The sequence below is a fragment of the Phocoena sinus genome, chromosome 12 (genome assembly GCF_008692025.1).
Source record: "Phocoena sinus isolate mPhoSin1 chromosome 12, mPhoSin1.pri, whole genome shotgun sequence".
NCBI classification, from domain to species: Eukaryota; Metazoa; Chordata; class Mammalia; order Artiodactyla; family Phocoenidae; genus Phocoena; species Phocoena sinus.
The window spans coordinates 7959080-7978564 of NC_045774.1; the positions used below are offsets into that span (position 1 = coordinate 7959080).

General features: G+C 43.7%; 1 protein-coding gene and 1 long non-coding RNA gene across 3 annotated transcripts; one reads left to right on the top strand and one right to left on the bottom strand.

The window, feature by feature from the left end:
- Nucleotides 1–658: 658 nt before the first annotated feature.
- On the bottom strand, nt 659–2809 carry LOC116763352. Its single transcript, XR_004352489.1, has 3 exons — nt 2377–2809; nt 1463–1537; nt 659–1132 (listed from the first exon to the last, which is right to left on the bottom strand). It is a non-coding gene; the product is annotated as an uncharacterized LOC116763352 (long non-coding RNA).
- Nucleotides 2810–3231: 422 nt separating this feature from the next.
- On the top strand, nt 3232–14158 carry SOD2 (superoxide dismutase 2). Of its 2 annotated transcripts, none has more exons than XM_032650922.1 (5): nt 3232–3381; nt 3799–4001; nt 7264–7380; nt 9279–9458; nt 11194–14158. In XM_032650922.1, exons 1-5 carry the CDS (start codon nt 3359–3361, stop codon nt 11337–11339), a joined length of 669 nt encoding a protein of 222 aa, XP_032506813.1. In that variant the 5' UTR covers nt 3232–3358; the 3' UTR covers nt 11340–14158. The 2 variants fall into 2 exon arrangements, with proteins under 2 accessions (XP_032506813.1, XP_032506812.1); XM_032650921.1 differs by having other exon boundaries at nt 3275–3381; nt 3769–4001.
- The last annotated feature ends 5327 nt before the right edge of the window (nt 14159–19485 follow it).

Sequence of the window (19485 nt, forward strand, 5' to 3'; positions counted from 1 at the left end):
AGCTTCCCCTATCCGTTCTAGTAGTTAATGTGTTCTTTGAGGATGCAATCTAATTATAATTAGCCCGATGATGTGGGGGAAAAGCTCACTTTGAAACCTTTGCTAATGATACTATATCTCTACCATCATTTTCTCTTTTAGCCTAGATCACTGAGTTCATTTTGGCAATTTAACTACTACTCTTGGTCCTATTAGCAATCCCAGTTACGCAAAGGGAAGTTGGTCTGGCAGTTCTCACTTAGATTCCTGCCTGCATTTGTGAGACAAGGGACGAAAAGGAAAAGAGAGAGAGAAAAAAGAGAGAGTGTAGCTAAAGTCATTCCATGAATGGTCAGAGCTCATAACCAAGCATGTGAAAATATGTCTTGTAGAAGGATATGTGGCAGAGACTATGTTCCAATCCACTATTCATTTTCCCTTTAGTTAAGGAATTCCACATTTTTTTCTTTTAAATTCATTATTTTTTGGCTGCTTTGGGTCTTTTTTTGCTGCGCACAGGCTTTCTCTAGTTGCAGCAAGTGGGGGCTACTCTTCCTTGCAGTGCGCGGGCTTCTCATTGCGGTGGCTTCTCTTTGTGGCGGAGCACAGGATCTAGGCTCGCGGTCTTCAGTAGTTGTGGCTCGCGGGCTCTAGAGTGCAGGCTCAGTAGTTGTGGTGCACGGGCTTAGTTGCTCCACAGCGTGTGGGATGTCCCAGACCAGGGCTTGAACCCGTGTCCCCTGCATTGTGAGGCGGATTCTTAACCACTGTGCCACCAGGGAAGTCCTCCACATTTTTTCGGACTGGAAATGTCCACAGCTAAATGACTATGTTTTCCAGCCTCCTCTGTAGTTAGGTGCAGCCTTCTACCTAAATTCTGATTGGAATTTGTTGGGTGAATCTACTACAGAGGATCCTTAAAAGGGAGACAGGGACAAAAGGGAGGCCCACCTTTTGTCCTTCCCTCTTCATGGAAAGAAGGTGAAATGGCTGGTGCTCCAGAAGCTTTAATGGATCATGAGCAACTCTGAGGACAGAGAAACCTGGTTCCTTGATGACTTCATGGCACTTTCATCCCAGCCCTGGACTACCTACTCCAGATCTCTTTTACGAGGGAATACGCTCTTCTGTGTTTGAGACACTGCAGCTGGACCTGTTATTAGAATACGAATGCAATTAATAACTGGCTTAGAATGAATTCCTCTCAACCCACATTTTTCCTCCTCCAGCCAATGTGTTGATCCAGACTGTGGTGGGTCTGAAGGTGGCTGTGAAGTAGTCTTGGGAAGTTTATTGAAGGGAAATCCATAATTATGGTGCCCAGATGTGGCAGATGACATCCTGAGCTGGCCAGAGGAATTTGGGACAGACTCCAGTCAACAGTAATTTAACACCTTGGGCCAACTGAATGAGTACTTCTTATAGTGGTCAACTATAAAAGAAAAAGAGGCCTGTTTACTGAGTGTAAGAAATTTCTCAATACCTCCTGTAACCCCCAAGCCCTCGGTCTCAATCCTGGTTACTCTTGCAGTTGGGGTCGTCTTCTGGAAGGATGTAGCTGATGAGAGATATGATGTTAGAGACACTTTTACTTGACTGCTAATGTCACCTCCCCACACCCCAATCTTTGTTGCATGCTCAGAAGGGCATGTGGGGGGAGCGTGGTCAGTTTAAATCTCAAAGTGTCATCATTAGTACAAACAAGAAGTACATCGATGCGGCCTGACTGGGCACAGTGTCCTAATAGTGATATTTTGTTCTCACTGGAACAAGCCCTTTTATTAGTGACTGACCCGTCACTGAATTCTGTTGTTCCATCCTTCAAAATGCTTTCCTTCCAGTTCCAACAGCTATTACCCTAAAACCGGCTCTTAGAACCTCATGCTTGGATTCATGCAACAGTTTTCTAACTAGCCTGCCCCTCAAATCAATGCCAGACTTGCTCGCCTGAAAAACTGCTTTCAATGTGCTTCACTTCAGCTAAAGTGCTTTTCAGTTTCCTGTTACTAATCACATGTTTGAGTTTTAAGGACATCCATCAGCTGGTCCCAACTTGAATTTCCTCCTGCATCTGGTGACATGCTCTTACATTCACCTGTCAGCAAGCCCCGCCCTTTCTGTGAAGCCCTGCTCCGTGGTTCCCCTTTCTGTCCCCCTTGTCCTCCCAAAGCTTAGTCATCCTTGGGGCAGGGGTGGGGTGAGGGTTGTGAAGGGGGTGCAGGAAAGTAACTGAAACTCTATTCGGCACCTATTATCTGCTTCCTTTCATTTTATTCTATTCAGTAAAGGCCCAACTCAGGCCAGTAACAGTGTAAAGCTTTCCTAACTTCTTTACAGGGAAGAGTTACACAATTCAGGATTGTTTTGTTAATTGTTGAGAAAGCATTTGATACTTACAGCTCATTAGATATAGGACACTGCAGGAAAGAATCCTCTGTTGTACTTCTTTTATATTCTCCCAACAAGCACTGAAGACTTGACTGCTAAGGCCTGGTGATCAAGAAAGTATGAACTTTGGGTTCTAATCCTGACTCTTTCACTTATTAACGGTGTGACCTGGGCAACGTGCTCATCAAGCTCCTTGAGCTCATTAACCGTCACCTGGAATCAATGATACGTCTCCTGGGGTGAAATAAAGATAAATGTATGTAAACCCTGCAGCGCAGTCCCTGACTCGTCGTGAGTGCACGGTAACACTATTATCAGGCCTGGCGGAGATCCCAAGGTCAGTTCACTGGGAAAGAAAGGTCACTCCGGGCAGTGGTTGGAGGGACACTGGCCCTACACCATACCAGCGCCAGGGCCCGCCTTCCTGGGGGACCTGACAGGCCCGCTGGGGCGCTCCGAGGCCTCTCAGGGAAACACGAGTCTTTCTTCCGGGGGTGGGGGGGGGAGGTCACCGGACTCCGAGGCTGCGCCACCGAAACCGCAGGGAAGCTGCAGGGACTCTGCTCCCAACAATTCCCTCGCACGCAGGCGCAAGCTGAGTCTCCACCTGCGGGCAGCGCTGGGCGGTACCTTCGTGGGGCGGAGCCTGGGGCCGGACCATCTCACACGGCGTGGGGACGGCGGCCTTTCCTTTGGCGATACGCCCAGAAGCGCGCAGGGGGGCACCGCGGTTCGTCTGGCCGCTGGGGAAAGTGCCGAGTCTCCCTTCCTCGCGTTCCCTGGGCCCAGAGCGCGGGCTCGGGGCCTTTCGCTCCCTGTGCCCCCGAGTTGGAAGCGGCGAGCGCAGGGGGCGGGGTCGAGGCGGGCGCAGGGGGCGGGGCCGCGGGGGGCGGCGGTGTACTTGCTGCGCAGCGCGCAGCTAAAGGCCGTCCTCGGCTGTCAGCGCGGCGGTGCGGTTCGAGCTCCAAGAGGCCTGCGGGCTGCGTCCACCATGTTGTGTCGGGCGGCGTGCAGGTGAGGCGCCGGGCGGCGTGCGCAGCGCGGGCGCGGCCCCGGCCCTACGGGCGAAGAGGCGCGGGCGGTGGCCTCGGCGGGTCGGCGCGGTGGCCGCCGCTGTCCCCCACCGCCTCCCGCTCTGCCTACCCTCTCGCGCCGGCCCCGCGAGGTCCAGGGCACCTTCGGGGACCCGGCGCCGCAGGGCGTGGCGAGACGCCGGGCCTGAGGGCAGGTGTCCGCTGAGCGTGTCCAGGTGCCGCCGAGGCGCTGGACCGCAGCGTTAGTTTAATGGCAAAGACTGGACAGCGAGGGGGCCAACGACTGGAAGGCCCCCCAGGGGCGCGGGTCCTTCTAGCCGGGTCTGCGGAGCCGGGCACGCGGCTTAACGGTTGTTGCCCGCGTCAGCCGATCGGGCTGTGTTTGCTGTCTTTCCAGCACAAGCAGGAAGCTGGTGCCGGGTCTGGGGGCTCTGGGCTCCCGGCGGAAGCATAGCCTCCCCGACCTGCCGTACGACTATGGCGCCCTGGAGCCCCACATCAACGCGCAGATCATGCAGCTGCATCACAGCAAGCACCACGCGGCCTACGTGAACAACCTGAACATCGCCGAGGAGAAATATCGGGAGGCGCTGGAGAAGGGTGGGTTCCGGGCGGCCGTACTTCGAGAAACCGGTTACAGGGAACCGTGGCGGCGAGGCGGATCTGCGTAAAGCCCCACCCCTGCTTTCAGCAGGACCGCTGCACGTGTTCGCGCGTTGACTTAGGGAGCAGAATTCACAAGGAGAAGAGCCGTTTCGCGGGGGAACTGAGACAGGCTTGTATTTATTTGCTAATCTTTGGAATTAAGTGGAAGTATAATACGGAGTTGGTATTTGTTTTTTAAAGGAGCTCAGGTGACAAAACCAGTCGTGCGTGGACTTTTTTTGTGTTTTGCATCTGGAGGCGTGTATGGGAGTACTAAGTCTTTTCTGTACAAAATAGCATTACACTTCGAATCTGTTAATGTTAGTGATGTTAGTGGTTTGCACGAGGGAAATAATTGACAGACGTGTTTCCAGGCTATATGTATGGCTGAAACTGCTCAGTTAAAAGTGTATTTTTTTTCTTAAATATGTTTTTATCGAATTTCAGTCCTGTGAAATTTGAGTGAATTTTAGACTGTGACATCTTGTTGAGTGGGGACATCTAGTGGAAAAATGTAGTATTTCAGTCTGTGTGTGAGGTAATAGGTAAACAAAAAGAAGAGGAAGTTACCACATTCTGGAAGATTTACTTGTGATCATCAGAGGGACCGCAAGTACGGTAAAGGAAAAGGTTCAGAGTACGGGAAGAGGTTCTGTGATTTAGGACAAAACAAATGCGGGAAGAATGTGGTAATGGGGAGAGGCTGGGATAAATCCCAATTGTGAAACTGTTTCCTGGATGACAACATCTGACATCCGTGAACCCTTCTCTTCAATATTTTAAAAACAGCTTAATTTCAGTCCTTTTCTTGTGCAGTCAAAGCTTTGCTTGTTTAATGAAAGCCAATGGAAAAAAAGCTTTACTATGTTATATTGTACTGTATTGCCTATAAATTAATGAATGTCTGTAGAGCTTTCTTTTATTTAAAAAATAATTTTAAAAATCATTAAGGAGTTAAATTTTCATGTTTGAAAATTTGGGAAAAATAACATCATCAATCTTACCGCATTTAAGTAAGGAAAATAACATCATCAGTCTTACCGCATTTAAGTATGTAAATACTTTTCAAACAAAAGTACTTAACTTTTATTGTATTCAACAGAGAAAATTGGCCGTGAAGCCAGTGAAAATGTTGAGCTTCAGAAAAGTGTTCTTAAAAGCAGATATTAATCCCCCCAAATTTCTATTAAAATTTTAAAAATGATTAAGTAAACTTTAAGAGATTGTGATTAAACTAGTTCTCAAGAAACGTGTTTCTTTCCCATTAGAAATATTTAGTTATTGTTGACTTATTAAAAAACAATATAAAGCCTGCATTTATTTTTAGGGTGATTCTCCAAGAAAAATCAGTAAGGGAAACACTGATCTGTCAGAAAGTTATTTTATAAACATAACAACGACAACAAAAGTTGACATCTTAAACAGAACTCTCAAAGATTATCTGTGTATTCAGATATCATTGGTCCTCTCCGCTTTTCTGAATTGCTAAAAACTGGAGGTTTTATTGTTTCAGAAAGCGACATTTCGTTTTTTTTGTTTTTTTTTTAGAAAGCGACATTTCTTAACGTGTGTTCTTGGCATGTGTCCCAACAACAGAAATAGGGAACTTGTATTGCTATTATGTAAGCCGCCCAAGGGCAGAGATCTCAGTGGTTCTCTGTGCCCTTCACTTTGCCTCTTGGTATCTTGTGAGTCATAAGAACTTAATACTTAACTGAATAAGGGAATTCCCATTTTTCCTAATAGTTCCGTCAGTCTGTAGCTTCTTGAAGGCATCAAGAAAAATATTTTGTTTTGCCTCCATGTTTAGCAAGGTAGTAAAAACAGCTTCAAACATGACATTCTTTTTAAGTATAGAGGTCAGAATTTTCTTTCCGTGGAACTCCGTTCAGCATTCACGAGTGCCTGCTGCACGTGAGGCAGTCTGTTGGCCTCAGGGACACGGCAGTGCACAAAAGTCCTGTCCTCGCTGGAGCCTTCCTCCTAGCGGAGACACGTGAACAAGTCAATATGGCATGTGCCGGGGCTGAAGTCCTACCGAGAAAAACAAAGTAGGGGAAGTGGTCTGGACGCGGGGCGGGGATTGCCCATCTTATATTGTGGTTAGAGAAGCCTTCTGATGAGGTTGACGTTTCAGTGGAGACTTGAAGGAGAAATGGGGGAGTGAACCATGAGACTGTCTCCGGGAAGTGTTCCAGCAAAGCCCTCAATGGTCAGTGGAAGCCCTAAGCCGGGAGCATGCCAGGCCTGTCGCCTAAGCGCCAGGAGGCCGTGGTGGCCGGAGCTGGGCCAGCAAGGAGGTGCAGAGGGTCGGATGATGGGCACCTCTGTACCGACTGTATGGACTTCGGGTTCACTCTGAGAAGAGCAGCCTGCAGAGGGGTTTGACCAGACGTGTGCCGTGATCAGTGGGGGTCTAGAGAAGCCCTCTGGCCGCTGTGTTGAGAATAGACTGTAGCGGCAGGAGTGGAAGCAGGGGACCAGTGAGAGACGGGCACGAGTGCGGGGCGGAGGTGCTGCTGGTGGCACCACAGGCAGGAAGAAGGGGTGAAGTTCTGGGTGTTTTCCGGAGCTGGCTTTGCTGGTGGGTGTGCTGGTGGGCTGATGTGGGGTGTGAGAGGACTAGCCTGAAGAATGACCGCGTCATCAAAGATGTCCTGAGAAAACAGCTGGCACTCACTCAGGTGGGGAAGGCCTTTGGATGAGTAAGTTTGGGGTTGAAGATCAGGGGTTCAGTTTTGAACGAGTTGAGTTTTTTGTTAATGTAACGTTGAAGTATTTCCCAGTGAATGGTTGTCTATCTAGAAAATGGGAGTTGAGCATTTTCCATGTGGTCTGTATACGGAACCATCTATTTTATAGCGTTCCACTATTTTCTGTCTTTGTTCTCTTTCTATTTCATTTACTGAAATCTTTTCTACCCAAGAAACCCGAGTTCTTTGAAGCCCAGGAGTGAATTTTCTACTAGCTTTGCCACCCCTGCTGGCTTCTCACTAGTTGTTTGGTACATTATTAATTGAACTGAAAATCCACTGGGACAAATATTTTGGGGAAGGTTTTTTTTTGGGTAGAGTCTTGAAATTGTGAAATTTGGGGACCAATACGGATGTTACAATGGTCCAATTATCTAATGTTTTACAAAGAAAAAGAAAATAGTGTATAGAATGGTCAGAAAAGTAAGAATTAAAAAAAACGTGTTTTTACTTTAACCTTTCAGGTGATGTCACAGCTCAGGTAGCTCTACAGCCTGCAATGAAGTTCAACGGCGGAGGCCATATCAATCATAGCATTTTCTGGACAAATCTGAGCCCTAACGGTGGCGGAGAACCCGCAGGTTGGTCGAGATGGTGCAACCTTAGCTACGTCTTGTACACGACAGGAATGACTTGACTTTCTTAAGTTACCTTTACTTCTCCCTGAGGTGTCATAATGGCATGTCTTTCCCAGCAAGCAGTACAACAAAATTGTAACTTTCAAAGGGACACGTGCAAGAGTGGAGAATACATTCAGGGAATTATGTCGTCAGATTTTATACACACGCGCAGTATCACATACAGTGTCACCTTTCGGTTGAAACGTACTGTACGTTAGGGAAAGACTGAGAAACGTCGTTTTTAGGAAAGATGAGTTTTCACCTACTAGCTCTAGGCCCTGGGACAAGATGCTAGCCATCCTGCACCTTACCTTCTTCATCTGTATGCTATGGGGATAATAGGGCTGTTGTAAAAATGAAGTGTTGTTATAGAATAGTGCCTTGTGCTGTTGTTCACTACTCTTCCTAACTGATAGTCGGTTGTCCCAGAAAATTAGGTTTTCCAGGACAACTGCAGGTAGCAAGGGAGTACGGAGCCGGTGATCTTGTCCACTGCTTGTTTACTTGACCTCCTGTGGAGCACACAGAGACCCAGAACTTTAATTATCCTCCCCACCCCAGGGGAGGCGTGGGGTGTAAATATAGCTCTCCTCCTTTGTTTCTGCTCTTCTGGCACGTACCTTAAGTTTCTGTGGCATTTTTTTGTTTTTAATCATGTTCTAGAAGGCATCTTGTGCGCTTGAAATAAGCAGTTTCATTTGGAAGTAAAGATGAATGGGGGAATAAGTATGGGAAGCTGGACAATTCATTTTTTTCTGAGTTAGGTCTTCAGACCGTGACTTAATACTTTTGAGGTGTTGTGAGTTACCAGAATACCAGATACACCTGTATTCAGCCAACAGGTTTTGGTACTCTGCCATTTTGTGTTATCTGGTACCACTTTATTCCATCAGTTGTGCTTATAACAGATGATTACTTTTAAGCCAATAAAGTAAGAGAAGTGATATCTTGGGCCTAGTTGACTTAGTTGATGTGCTCAGCCTCGAATTGTATTCTGTATTGCTACAGAATAAAAACGGTGATAACTCTTAAAGTGTACCCTTAGTTCATTAGTAGGCAACATCACTCTTTTTTTTTTTTTTTTAAGATGTTGAGGGTAGGAGTTTACTCATTAATTAATTTATTTTTGCTGTGTTGGGTCTTCGTTTCTGTGTGAGGGCTTTTTCTAGTTGTGGCAAGCGGGGGCCACTTTGCATCGCGGTGCGCGGGCCTCTCACTATCGCGGCCTCTCTTGTTGCGGAGCACAGGCTCCAGACGCACAGGCTCAGTAGTTGTGGCTCACGGGCCCAGTTGCTCCGTGGCATGTGGGATCCTCCCAGACCAGGGCTCGAACCCGTGTCCCCTGCATTAGCAGGCAGACTCTCAACCACTGCGCCCCCAGGGAAGCTCCAACATTACTCTTTTTAAAATGATATAATTGAGATAGGAAAGATCTAGGCTGCCTTGGAGAAGAAGCAAATCTCACCCATAACATTTTATTCCCAAATTGAAACATAGAGTAGGTAGGGTAGAAGTCAAAGTAAAATCTTCTGTTGATGGGAAAAAAGAAAGCTAATGAAAAATATTATTTCTTTCCTCATGGAAACAGCACTGTGAGTGAAGAAATCCCTCTAACATGTTTCAGCAACAAACATGTAAATTAAAATTGTGAGATGTTATGACCCTGGTGTCAGGACAGGAATAACACTGTTTTGTAGGCTCACTTGGTCATGTAGTGTTTTCCATGTGTTTCTAGTTGTGTCTGGGGCCATATGACAAGAATATTGGGCTATATTTTATATAATAAAATATTTTATTGTAATTGTTGCCATCTGTTCATTTGTGAGTGGTTTTGGGTTTTTTTTTTTTTTTTTTAATAGGGGAGTTGCTGGAAGCCATCAAACATGACTTTGGTTCCTTCAAGAACTTTAAGGAGAAGTTGACCGCCGTATCTGTTGGTGTCCAAGGCTCAGGCTGGGGTTGGCTCGGTTTCAGTAAGGAACAGGGACGCTTACAGATTGCTGCTTGTTCTAACCAGGATCCCCTGCAAGGAACAACAGGTTAGGCTTAAGAATTATTACACGTTTATTCGGGAGAGATGGTTCACTATAAAGCATTTACCGTGAAATACGGAAGACTAGCAGTGTTTAAACCTACCCTGAGCACGTACTAAATCGAACAGATCTTAGTAGATGATACCCAGAGTCTTGTGGGGGCAAAAATCTTTCCAAGTCCTTGATATTTTATAAAATGAGCACGTGTAGTTTTACAGATATGTTAACAAAACATGTTTTAAACATAATCTCTGCTTCATTTGACAGAGAATTCATATCAGCCTACATAATAATTATATGCACTAGAATAAAAAACTAAAATTAGATAAACAACATGAAGGAGGAAAAGACACATAGTCTGAGTCTGACTTCAGAGCTTGGACTCTCAACTCCTCTGCTGAGCACCTGTGGTCAAACTGGGACCAGAGCTCAGGTTTCCAGACATCTACCTTCCTGAGGATTTTTTGGTGTAGGAAAAGATTGGGCTTAGAAGCTGCAGGCTGGGTTCACCAAATCCTTTTTTATGTTGAGCCAGATGGAAGTAGAAGCTCTTTAGGAAATAGTCATAAGGATCCAGCAGTTTGCTGGAACTTTGATGTGAGGTGATACCTTAGCATCAATCAGCAGTAGGTCTCAGCCATATTTTCTACCTCTACACATGTCCGGAGACTTGCTTACGTGACTCACTAACCTGGATATGTTCAGATTAGCCAGAATCTAAACAGCTCTTTAGGGAAAGTGAGATGCCACAGAATTTGGAAAAGCAACCAAAGATGTGTGAGCCCTGAGTGCTCTAAGAGTCAGGTACCTGACCGAGGAGGCTGTGATTGGCAGGTCAGTCCTAGCAACACCTTCTTCTCTCCTGCTTGAAGAAAGCCCATTGGAATAAAGATAAATGAAAGTTACGGTGATTTATCTAGGGGGAAAATCATGTATAAATTTTGTTCCCTTAATTATAAGTTATTAGTGACGCACCTCACAATTGATTTAGACATGCTGGTTGATGCTTGTTTTCCTAGAGGAGCGCTTTCAGTTGGAGAGGTTTCTTAAATGAATGTTCTATAGATTTAACTACTTCTTCACACACTTTTCAGAAACTAAATAATGTATCTTTTTCTTAAGCCTTACTCAGTTTTCCTTGTTAACTTAATTTTTATTATGTCTCATAAACGCTCATTTATTTATTTATTTATTTGCAGTAGAGTTGCTTTACAGTGTTGTGTTAATTTCTGCTCTACAGCAAAATGACTCAGCTATACATGTGTATAATCGTAAACGCTTTGTATTCTCTGTGACTAACATCAGCCCAGGGGAGCAGAGCAGGTTTTCCATAGACTCCTCCAAATGCTCAACACCTTTGGAAGGTCCTCAGCCACACCCACAAAGAGAACACACTGTTCCTGAGACCCCTAGTGAGGACCACTGAGAATTGGCTCTTGGATAAATCTGTTGATATTTTAAGAATAGCTGTTAAAATACTGTGGTTAGTTGATTTTCCCAAGTCTGTTTTAATTACTTTTACTATTTATCGCATTGTCTTCCAAAGAGTAAAGTTTAAAATCTTTTTCTAGGATATTTATTCTTATGCAAATTTCCTATTTACATAAGAAACTGAAAAATGGATGAGACTGTTGTAAAGGGTAGTTTTGTGTGCATAAGATAATTAAAGTTGAAAGCGAGAAGATACAGTGTTGTAGAGTGAAATTCATGGCTTTTGTTTCTTTCCCCTTCTTTCCAATAGGTCTTATTCCCCTGCTGGGAATCGATGTGTGGGAGCATGCTTATTACCTGCAGTATAAAAATGTCAGGCCTGATTATCTGAAAGCCATTTGGAATGTAATCAGCTGGGAGAATGTAGCTGCGAGATACATGGCCTGCAAAAAGTGAAACGTCAGCCTTACACTGAGACCATCAAGCTCTTTATGACTATGTTTGTAGTAGTGCAGAGAACCACGTGTACCAGTAAGCTGCTCCATCGTAGTGTTTCTGAGTGTGGCTTATTCAGATATTTGATAAACATAATTTAGTGCTGTGAATAATCTCTTTTAAAAGCTTGTTATTAGGCAACTGTTTGAAAATGTTAAATGCTTTGTATAATTTAATCTTTTGATTGAACATTTTCTTCAGAGAGCTATAATAGTTAGGAGATTATAATTTTCATCATAAAACCATGAAGGATGTTTCATCCCTATACTGTTGGGGTGTCTAAGGTAAGCCCTTCTAATCCTGTTCTATTGCAGTTACAGAAAATCTGGTCTTTTGCCCCATTTGTTTAATAATAAAATACTAAATTTATTTCCCAAGGGAAGTATTCAGTTTTCTATTGAAAATTGCTCTTTTTGTAAGTAATCCTCTGTCCAGTATTACTTCGGGTGGATATCACCCAGTGGTCTTTAGTTACTTATGATCACAGGTTCTACAGGGTTAACACTAACCATTTTGTCATTAAAAATATATATAACTTGATTGCTAATTGCGAATTGCTTTATTATGAGAAGGAAATAGTAGTGCCTCTGAATTTTTCTGTGGACAGAAAAAGACTTTTGTGAAATTTTGTCCTCAGACATAGAAATGTGTGTTGTCTAAGTGCTCAAAGTGGACAAATTAGGGCCTAGTTAATAAAGTCAATGATAGGGATGGGCCACAAATCTGCCGGCCAGACACTTGCCCCTCTTCTTTTGGGCCTGCTCGTGAAGTATCCCTCTCAAGAGAACCAGACCTGGGTCAGGGCCTGCATTGCCACGTAATGAAAGACACATTGGTTTCAGGATGCAGCCAGGAGCATGCCTCTGTGAGGAACATTTGTTTTCAAAGATTTGTTTTTGAGTTATTTCATCCATTTTGATGTTTTTTGTTTCTTCTAGAAAATGTACAATCGCTATAGAAGCTTTATATTGTTTTATTGGTTTTTCCAATAAAGGGAAAACCGTATCCCTAATATAGTGACAGGGCAGTCGAGTTCCATTCCTGTTGGGTTTTTGCGAATGGAGCTGTTCAGTGCAGCAGGGTCCTTTCTGTACTTGGCTTCACAGTGTCAGGTGTTCCGTGTTCTTCATCATCTTCTCTCCTTTTTTATCAACTGGACATTTCCTAATATATTTTACAGTTCTGTCACTGAAGATTTCATTTGTTTCTGATCTGACGATTACAGGTAATGCTATTCTGATACCCCACACAGGTTTTACCTTCTATTGGAATATTTTCTCTATGTAGGTTTTTTTCTTAAACCTATTTTAGTAACAGGGTGTTTTCTCAAGTTTATTTTTTCATTAAAAAAAATTTCCCCCTAACTTTATTATCCTGTTTTTTTTTCATGGAAGAATGGAGTGACTTAGCAGTTTCAATATTGAAGACTGAAGTTTAAAAAAAAATTTAAATTCAAGGCACTTTTCTTTTAGAATTCAATTAGAAAAGTATTCAGGCTTTCTGAATTGTCGATAGCGTTGATGAGACTAGTGTTAACTGTGTATGTGTGTGTGCTTGTGGATTGAAAACACTTCAGAGACTATGATTGCCATCCTTTCTATACCACAGTAAAATGGCTTTAATGGGGGCACAACTGAGAGCCGTGTGACTGCTGCTTACATATACCCTATACACACATATATATGCCTGGGTATATAAACAAGGCAGCTGTGTGACCGCTGCTTACATATATCCTATACACACATATATATATATGCCTATATATTATAAACAAGGCAGTGAACTCTGTAAACAGACCATTGAGAAAATAGGACCTTCTTGAAAGATGGGCTTTTGAAAACAAGTAGTCTTCTAGATCATGAACTAACAAAGATATGCAGAGACTACTGACTTATATAAAGCTTTTGGACTCTCATTAAGCTTTAAGATTAAAAAAAAAATTCAATGTTGAAATTTCTATGGGGCTCTATTTTTGCTTTGATTGTATCATGTGAGAACAAGGGAAAGCATACTGTCCTCCACTGCAATTTTGGATTTTAAGAGACTAAGATAACATACAGAGTAGAGATTTTAATCATCCAGGAGAAAATGAGACTCTATAAGATTCTGTTTAGCCCTGTTTTTCATAATAGAAAATAAACAGAAAAGGTAAAACAACCGTTTCTTCTGGAAAGAGCAAGTACTGTTCACCCAGGAAGGATTTTTGTGACTGAATCAGCAGTGCCTGCTGTAGTCATAGACGTGCTTCGAAAATCGTAGCATGATTGGTGCTGCAGGGGAACAGGATGCAGAACAAATACTGTCTGTGAAATAGTATCTGTTGCTCGAACTGTTGTGTAATAATTAAACTTTGATATTGAGAAGTTACAACTTTATTACACACCTCAGATTCATGATTCTAAAATGAGATTTGAATTTCTGTGGAGTGCCTTTAAAAAGTAACATCAAAATCATAAAATTAAGATTGATGTGTGTCGTCAGTCATATCTAAAACTAGGTATAAATACAAATTTTGTTTCCTGTTTTAATTTCAGGGGAACTACTGTTTGGGAAAGCTGTTCTGGTAACTGTTTTATAAATTACTGTCTCTCTTTTTCAGTCATACCCTAATGATCCCAGCAAGCTAATGCCCTGTGTTCTAAGGTACACATGGTACATATTAAAAATCCTGTAAGGTCCTGGAGAGTTTTCATTTAATTATTCATTAAAGAAGCATTTATTTTCATATTGTAAGTGTGAAGCTTTTTGATTATTAATAAAAGAATCTGTTAACCATCAAAGGAGGTCTGTATTAAGTGTGTGTGTCAGAAACATTTATAATCTTGCAATGCTTTATCATTTTTACTGTAGGAAAGGAATAATAACTGATAGGTAGTTGAAATTTTACTCTAAAAACCCAGAAGGCATATGAATTCTGTCTCTGGGAGGAATTCTTTTGTGCATGGTTCTCATGACTGTGGCTCCACCTCCTGGAGGCTCTAATTTGGAGGGTCTCCATGGTTCATCTAGGGGAGGTGATGGGCGGTTTCCTCTACTTGGAGAATGCATAGCTTTCAAGGCCTGATTTCTACCAGTACAAGTTTGAGAGGTCTGAAGGTTATTTAAAAACTCAAAGAGCGAAAAGCTTTTTTAGTCTGATTCCATTGTTTCTTTGGCAATACATTGGCCTTAAAAACTTTGTGGGTTTCTAACCCATTTGCAGCCAGTTTTACGTGCCAATATCCACAATAAACATCCACAATGAAAATTTTTTACTAGATATACTAATGTAATTTTTTTTCTAACATCTTTATTGGAGTATAATTGCTTTACAGTGGTGTGTTAGTTTCTGCTTTATAACAAAGTGAATCAGCTATACATATACATATATCCCCATATCTCCTCCCTCTTGTGTCTCCCTCCCACCCTCCCTATCCCCCCTCTAGGTGGTCACAGAGCACCGAGCTGATCTCCCTGTGCTATGCGGCTGCTTCCCACTAGCTATCTATTTTACATTTGGTAGTGTATATATAAGTCCATGCCACTCTCTCACTTCATCCCAGCTTACCATTCCCCCTACCCGTGTCCTTAAGTCCATTCTCTACGTCTGTGTCTTTATTCCTGTCCTGCCCCTAGGTTCTTCAGGACCACTTTTTTTTCTTTTCTTTTTTTTTTAGATTTTGTATATATGTGTTAGCGTATGGTATTTGTTTTTCTCTTTGACTTTCTTCACTCTATGACAGACTCTAGGTCCATCCACGTAGATGTGAGTAATTTTTATCCTTGCTTCCTTACCCCGTCGGCGTAAGGGCAGCTACCTTGAGCTAAAGGTAGTTAAAACAATAAGCTCGGGGGTGGCGGGGGGAAGCCCACATCCTTCATCCTTGCTTTGGGGCTGAGACTTGAGCATTTGCTCAAAGCTGTTTTCAGTCTTAACATCTTTTACTGTTTGGGATTTAGAAGTAGCTTTCCCAGGCTTTCAGGACCCAAATTTCTGAACTGTATTTCCTTTCATTTCTGCTTGCAGACCGGCCAGTTCTTTCCTGAAGGCACGAATGACATCTTGCTAAAGGGGGAGATAAAAGCCAACACACAGGGTCAGTCTGGTTCTTCTCGAACATTCTAGAGCTGCAGTGGCTGTGCCTTTCACGTGGCCGCAGGAAGCAGGTTTACCGCATGATCTGCCACTGGGAAACACGGCTTTCCAACTTTTCAGCTCCCGATACCAATTTTCTCACTGGCCACTAAGCCAATGCCACATAGTTTGAATTTATTTATTTATTTTCGGTATGCAGGGGCCCCTACCCCCCCGCGCCCCCCCGCGCCCCCGTTGCGGAGCACAGGCTCTGGACACGCAGGCCCAGTGGCCATGGCTCACGGGCCCAGCTGCTCCGCGGCATGTGGGATCTTCCCGGACCGGGGCACGAACCCACGTCCCCTGCATCGGCAGGCGGACCCTCAACCACTGCGCCACCAGGGAAGCCCTGAATTTTTTTTTTTTTTGGCTGGGATAGTACCCACTTCAAGGTCCTAGTATTTGAATTCATTTGGGTAACTGCTGCTTTGACAACAAACTCCAAATATATAATGGCTCAAATACAATAGGTTGTTGTTCACTCAGGTAAAGTGTATACGTGTTTCTGGTTAGCGCCGGAGCTTTCTACTCGCAGTGATTTGGGGGTCCAGGCTCTTTAGCTTTTACTGCTTTGCCGTCCCAGTAAGTGCCGTCTGAGGAGCTCTTGTCACCGTTATTGAGCCTGTGGAGTGCAAACCAGCATGTGGGTCACGTGTCTGAAGTTTTGTGGGCCAGGCCTGGAGGTGGCGCCTGTGTGTCTGCTGTTTTACTGGTGACCACAGTGCACCTAAATGCAAGGAAGGCTGGGAAGAGAGCTTAGCTCTGCTCCTGTGCCCGGAAAGGACAAGAAACAGCCAGTCTCTCTACTGCTCTGGGATTCTGAGCAATCTGTTTGACCTCTCTGTGCCTCAGCTTCTCAGCTGACCATAACGGGTTTCTGTGAGTTTACGGGGTCTGGCATGAAGTGAGCACTGTTAAGTATAGCTATCATAGAAGTTGTTTTACACGGCTTCTCAATTTTTATCTTGTCTGATTCAGCCACCCTGCAGGGAAGGCAGAGGGGATACAGACTCAGGGACAGATTCGTACCTGGGACTCTAGTGGCCTGTTCTGGGGTCCTCTACCTGCTTTAGTGTGCTTTCCACAACAGTGCATTATATTCTGAAAGAATACCTTGATGTGTACGTTCTAAGTCGGGGCCAGGGGAAGTGTCTTCATTTACGAAAAAGCTGAAATACCCAGATCTGTTAAAGCAATTCCACCAATGTTTTGATTTACTTCTCCATCTACATGTTTTAATTACACCCTTTCATTTCCTCCCCAGTACCAAAACATAAAACTGCTTACAAAGCAATTTTTTCCTAAAAAGCCTATTTTTATTTGGTTAAGCCTTTCTGTGAGAATGCCTGGGAGAAGCCAAAAGTGAGATTCCCCCCATCCCCTACCCCCAAAAAACAAAACAAACTAAAAAAAAAAAAAAAAATCAGATGGGAAAGGGTGAGTGGCTTTAATTTTTAATTTCTAATTTTGGCCTCTCACTGTTGTGGCCTCTCCCGTTGCGGAGCACAGGCTCCGGACGTGCAGGCTCAGCGGCCATGGCTCACGGGCCCAGCCGCTCTGCGGCATGTGGGATCTTCCCGGACCGGGGCACGAACCCGTGTCCCCTGCATCAGCAGGCGGACTCTCAACCACTGCGCCACCAGAGAACCTTGCCCATTTCTTCTTTTTCCTAGAGAATTCATCTTCTCCAAGTTTACTGGGATGGGGAGTGAAAAATTGTGTGTCTCTATTGTACCCCTTGAATGTATCCCTTCCTCTTAAACTCCCCATTCGCCTAGGACACATCTGAAACCCAGAGAGCCATCTGTCATCTGCTCTGAGTCTCAGATTTAATTCTAATGCAGGCCTCAAGGTTAAAGGGCCTGTTTGCCTCGGTCTCCAACAGCCTTTAAAAGTCAATCCGCATAAAAAGCTTTATTCTTCCCCGGTCCAGAGGAAACCTCAGGATTTTTTTTCTTTTACCCTAAATATATTTGCTCTACACCAGTAGGTGGCAGTATTTCTATACTTTTCTCCCCTCCATGCTCTGCTATAAACAGGACTTATGGGAAAGCAGAGTGGGTTGGAACAGTATTAAGGGTTCCCCTCCCCACCCCAAAGGAACACATTACCTTGTTAGTTTTGTTCATTTGAGAACAGATAATCTTTTACTTTTTAAAGTTTTAAACTTAAAAATTCTTTTTATTTTGAAACCATCTCAAATTTACCTAAAAGTTGCAATTATAGTACAAGGCCCTTAGCTTTTTCAGAATATTTTGAGAGTTAGTTGCTGTTGTGAGGTGCCATCACCACCGAGTACTTTGTATTTCCTGCAGACAAGGGCATTCTCCTGCAAGCTCTAGACGGCCTTCAAAGTCAGAACATTGGCAATTGTGTGTCACTATCCCGTAACCCTCAGATACCGTTCAAGTTTCACTTCTTGTTCCGGTGATGCCCTCTACAGCAGACGGACCCAGTCCAGAATGACCACTGCATTGAGTAATCATGTTCCCTCCCTTAGAAACTGCCACGGTGTAGTTAGAAGTTCCCTGCATCACAGAGCCTGTGGAAATGGTGATGCAGGGAAGAACACTTCTTTCTTTGTTTGCGAATCTGATCCATATGGATAGAGTATTTAGTCTACATGCAGAGTCTTGTAAAGGCTCCAAACAGGAAGCCTCTAAATTAGCCAGCAGCGAGTTTTTAAGGTATGCCGATTTCAATCAGTTAGCAGTTCTCTTTCTTACTCACAACAAAATAATTCCCTTTAGGCAAGAGCTCAGCCTTCATTTTCCTTTTTTTTTTTTTTTCCAAATCCTTTGTTCTGATTTATTTAGGTTACCAGGATGCCATATTCAGTTTTCAGACATTTTCACCAACCGCAGTTGAGGACAACCGTGCGTGGGTGTCAACCATGATGTTGCTTTTCGATTTGACTCCCTCCACTTCCTGCCAAGGATTTTCTTTCTACGAGAAGGTAATCAGATTTGTGCAGGTTCTATGTCTCAGTTCTTTTTTCTTTAAATATTTCACTTGTTCCCTCCATCTATTTCTCTTGGGAAAATCCACTATTCTCTAAGATTTAGTGTAATGGTACCTTTTTTTGACACCTTAGGCCAAATTGGTCATTCCCCTGCCCTCTATCTGCCCCTCTCTCGGTCCTGGTACTCGCTGGTCTATATTGTAACAATTTGCTTCTAGATCTCTTCTCTCCACAAGGCTTGGGGTTTATCCAGGGTGGCAATCGGTCTCTATTCATTTTGTATCACTAATGCCTGCGACAGGGCTTGACGTCTAGCAATGGTCAACTTCAACCGCTCTTTCCTTTAGACATTTCTTCTCATATTTTAGTCTAACATTTTTCTCAACGTAGATGACACATGTTTTTAGTTGTGGAAAGTGGAATAGGAAGCATTATCCCATAGGCTGATGACATGGTCTTATTATCAATAACTAGGAGCTGTCTTAATAGACATCTAATTATTGCCAGAGAACATAAGATAGTCTCTTTGAAAATCTAAATTGTCATTTTATTTTTTTTAATTTTATTTTAAATTTAATTAATTTATTTATTTTGGGTGCGCTGGGTCATAGTTGCAGCAGGCAGCCTTCTTAGTTGCAGCTCACGAACTCTTAGTTGTGGCGTGCATGTGGGATCTAGTTCCCTGACCAGGGATCGAACCCAGGCCCCCTGCATTGGGAGCGCCGGAATCTTAACCACTGTGCCACCAGGGAAGTCCCTAAACTGTCATTTTCAAGGCTTGTTGCTAACGACTCTACATAGCTCAATTGCTTTAAACTTCTTGAAAGTTAAAATGTTTCAAGTCACTTCTGGCTCGTTACTAAGATTTTAAAAAATGGCTACAAACAGTGTTTGGTAAGATTCATTAAAGACACCTGCCTGGTGAGAATTATCGTGCGTGTCCATGGCCTACGACTGGACTTTAAGGGTCCGTTAGTCTGCAGGCTGAAGTAGACCTAGCACTGCCCTCTGGGGAAGACCATGTCTCCTGC

Excerpts from the sequence above, each read along its gene's own strand:
- SOD2 (XM_032650921.1), top strand. The coding sequence starts at position 3,359 with ATGTTGTGTCGGGCGGCGTGCAG. Across the intron at positions 3,382-3,768 it reads TTGTGTCGGGCGGCGTGCAG|CCGATCGGGCTGTGTTTGCT; the intron begins GTGAGGCGCCGG and ends TGCCCGCGTCAG. Across the intron at positions 9,459-11,193 it reads TCCCCTGCAAGGAACAACAG|GTCTTATTCCCCTGCTGGGA; the intron begins GTTAGGCTTAAG and ends TCTTTCCAATAG.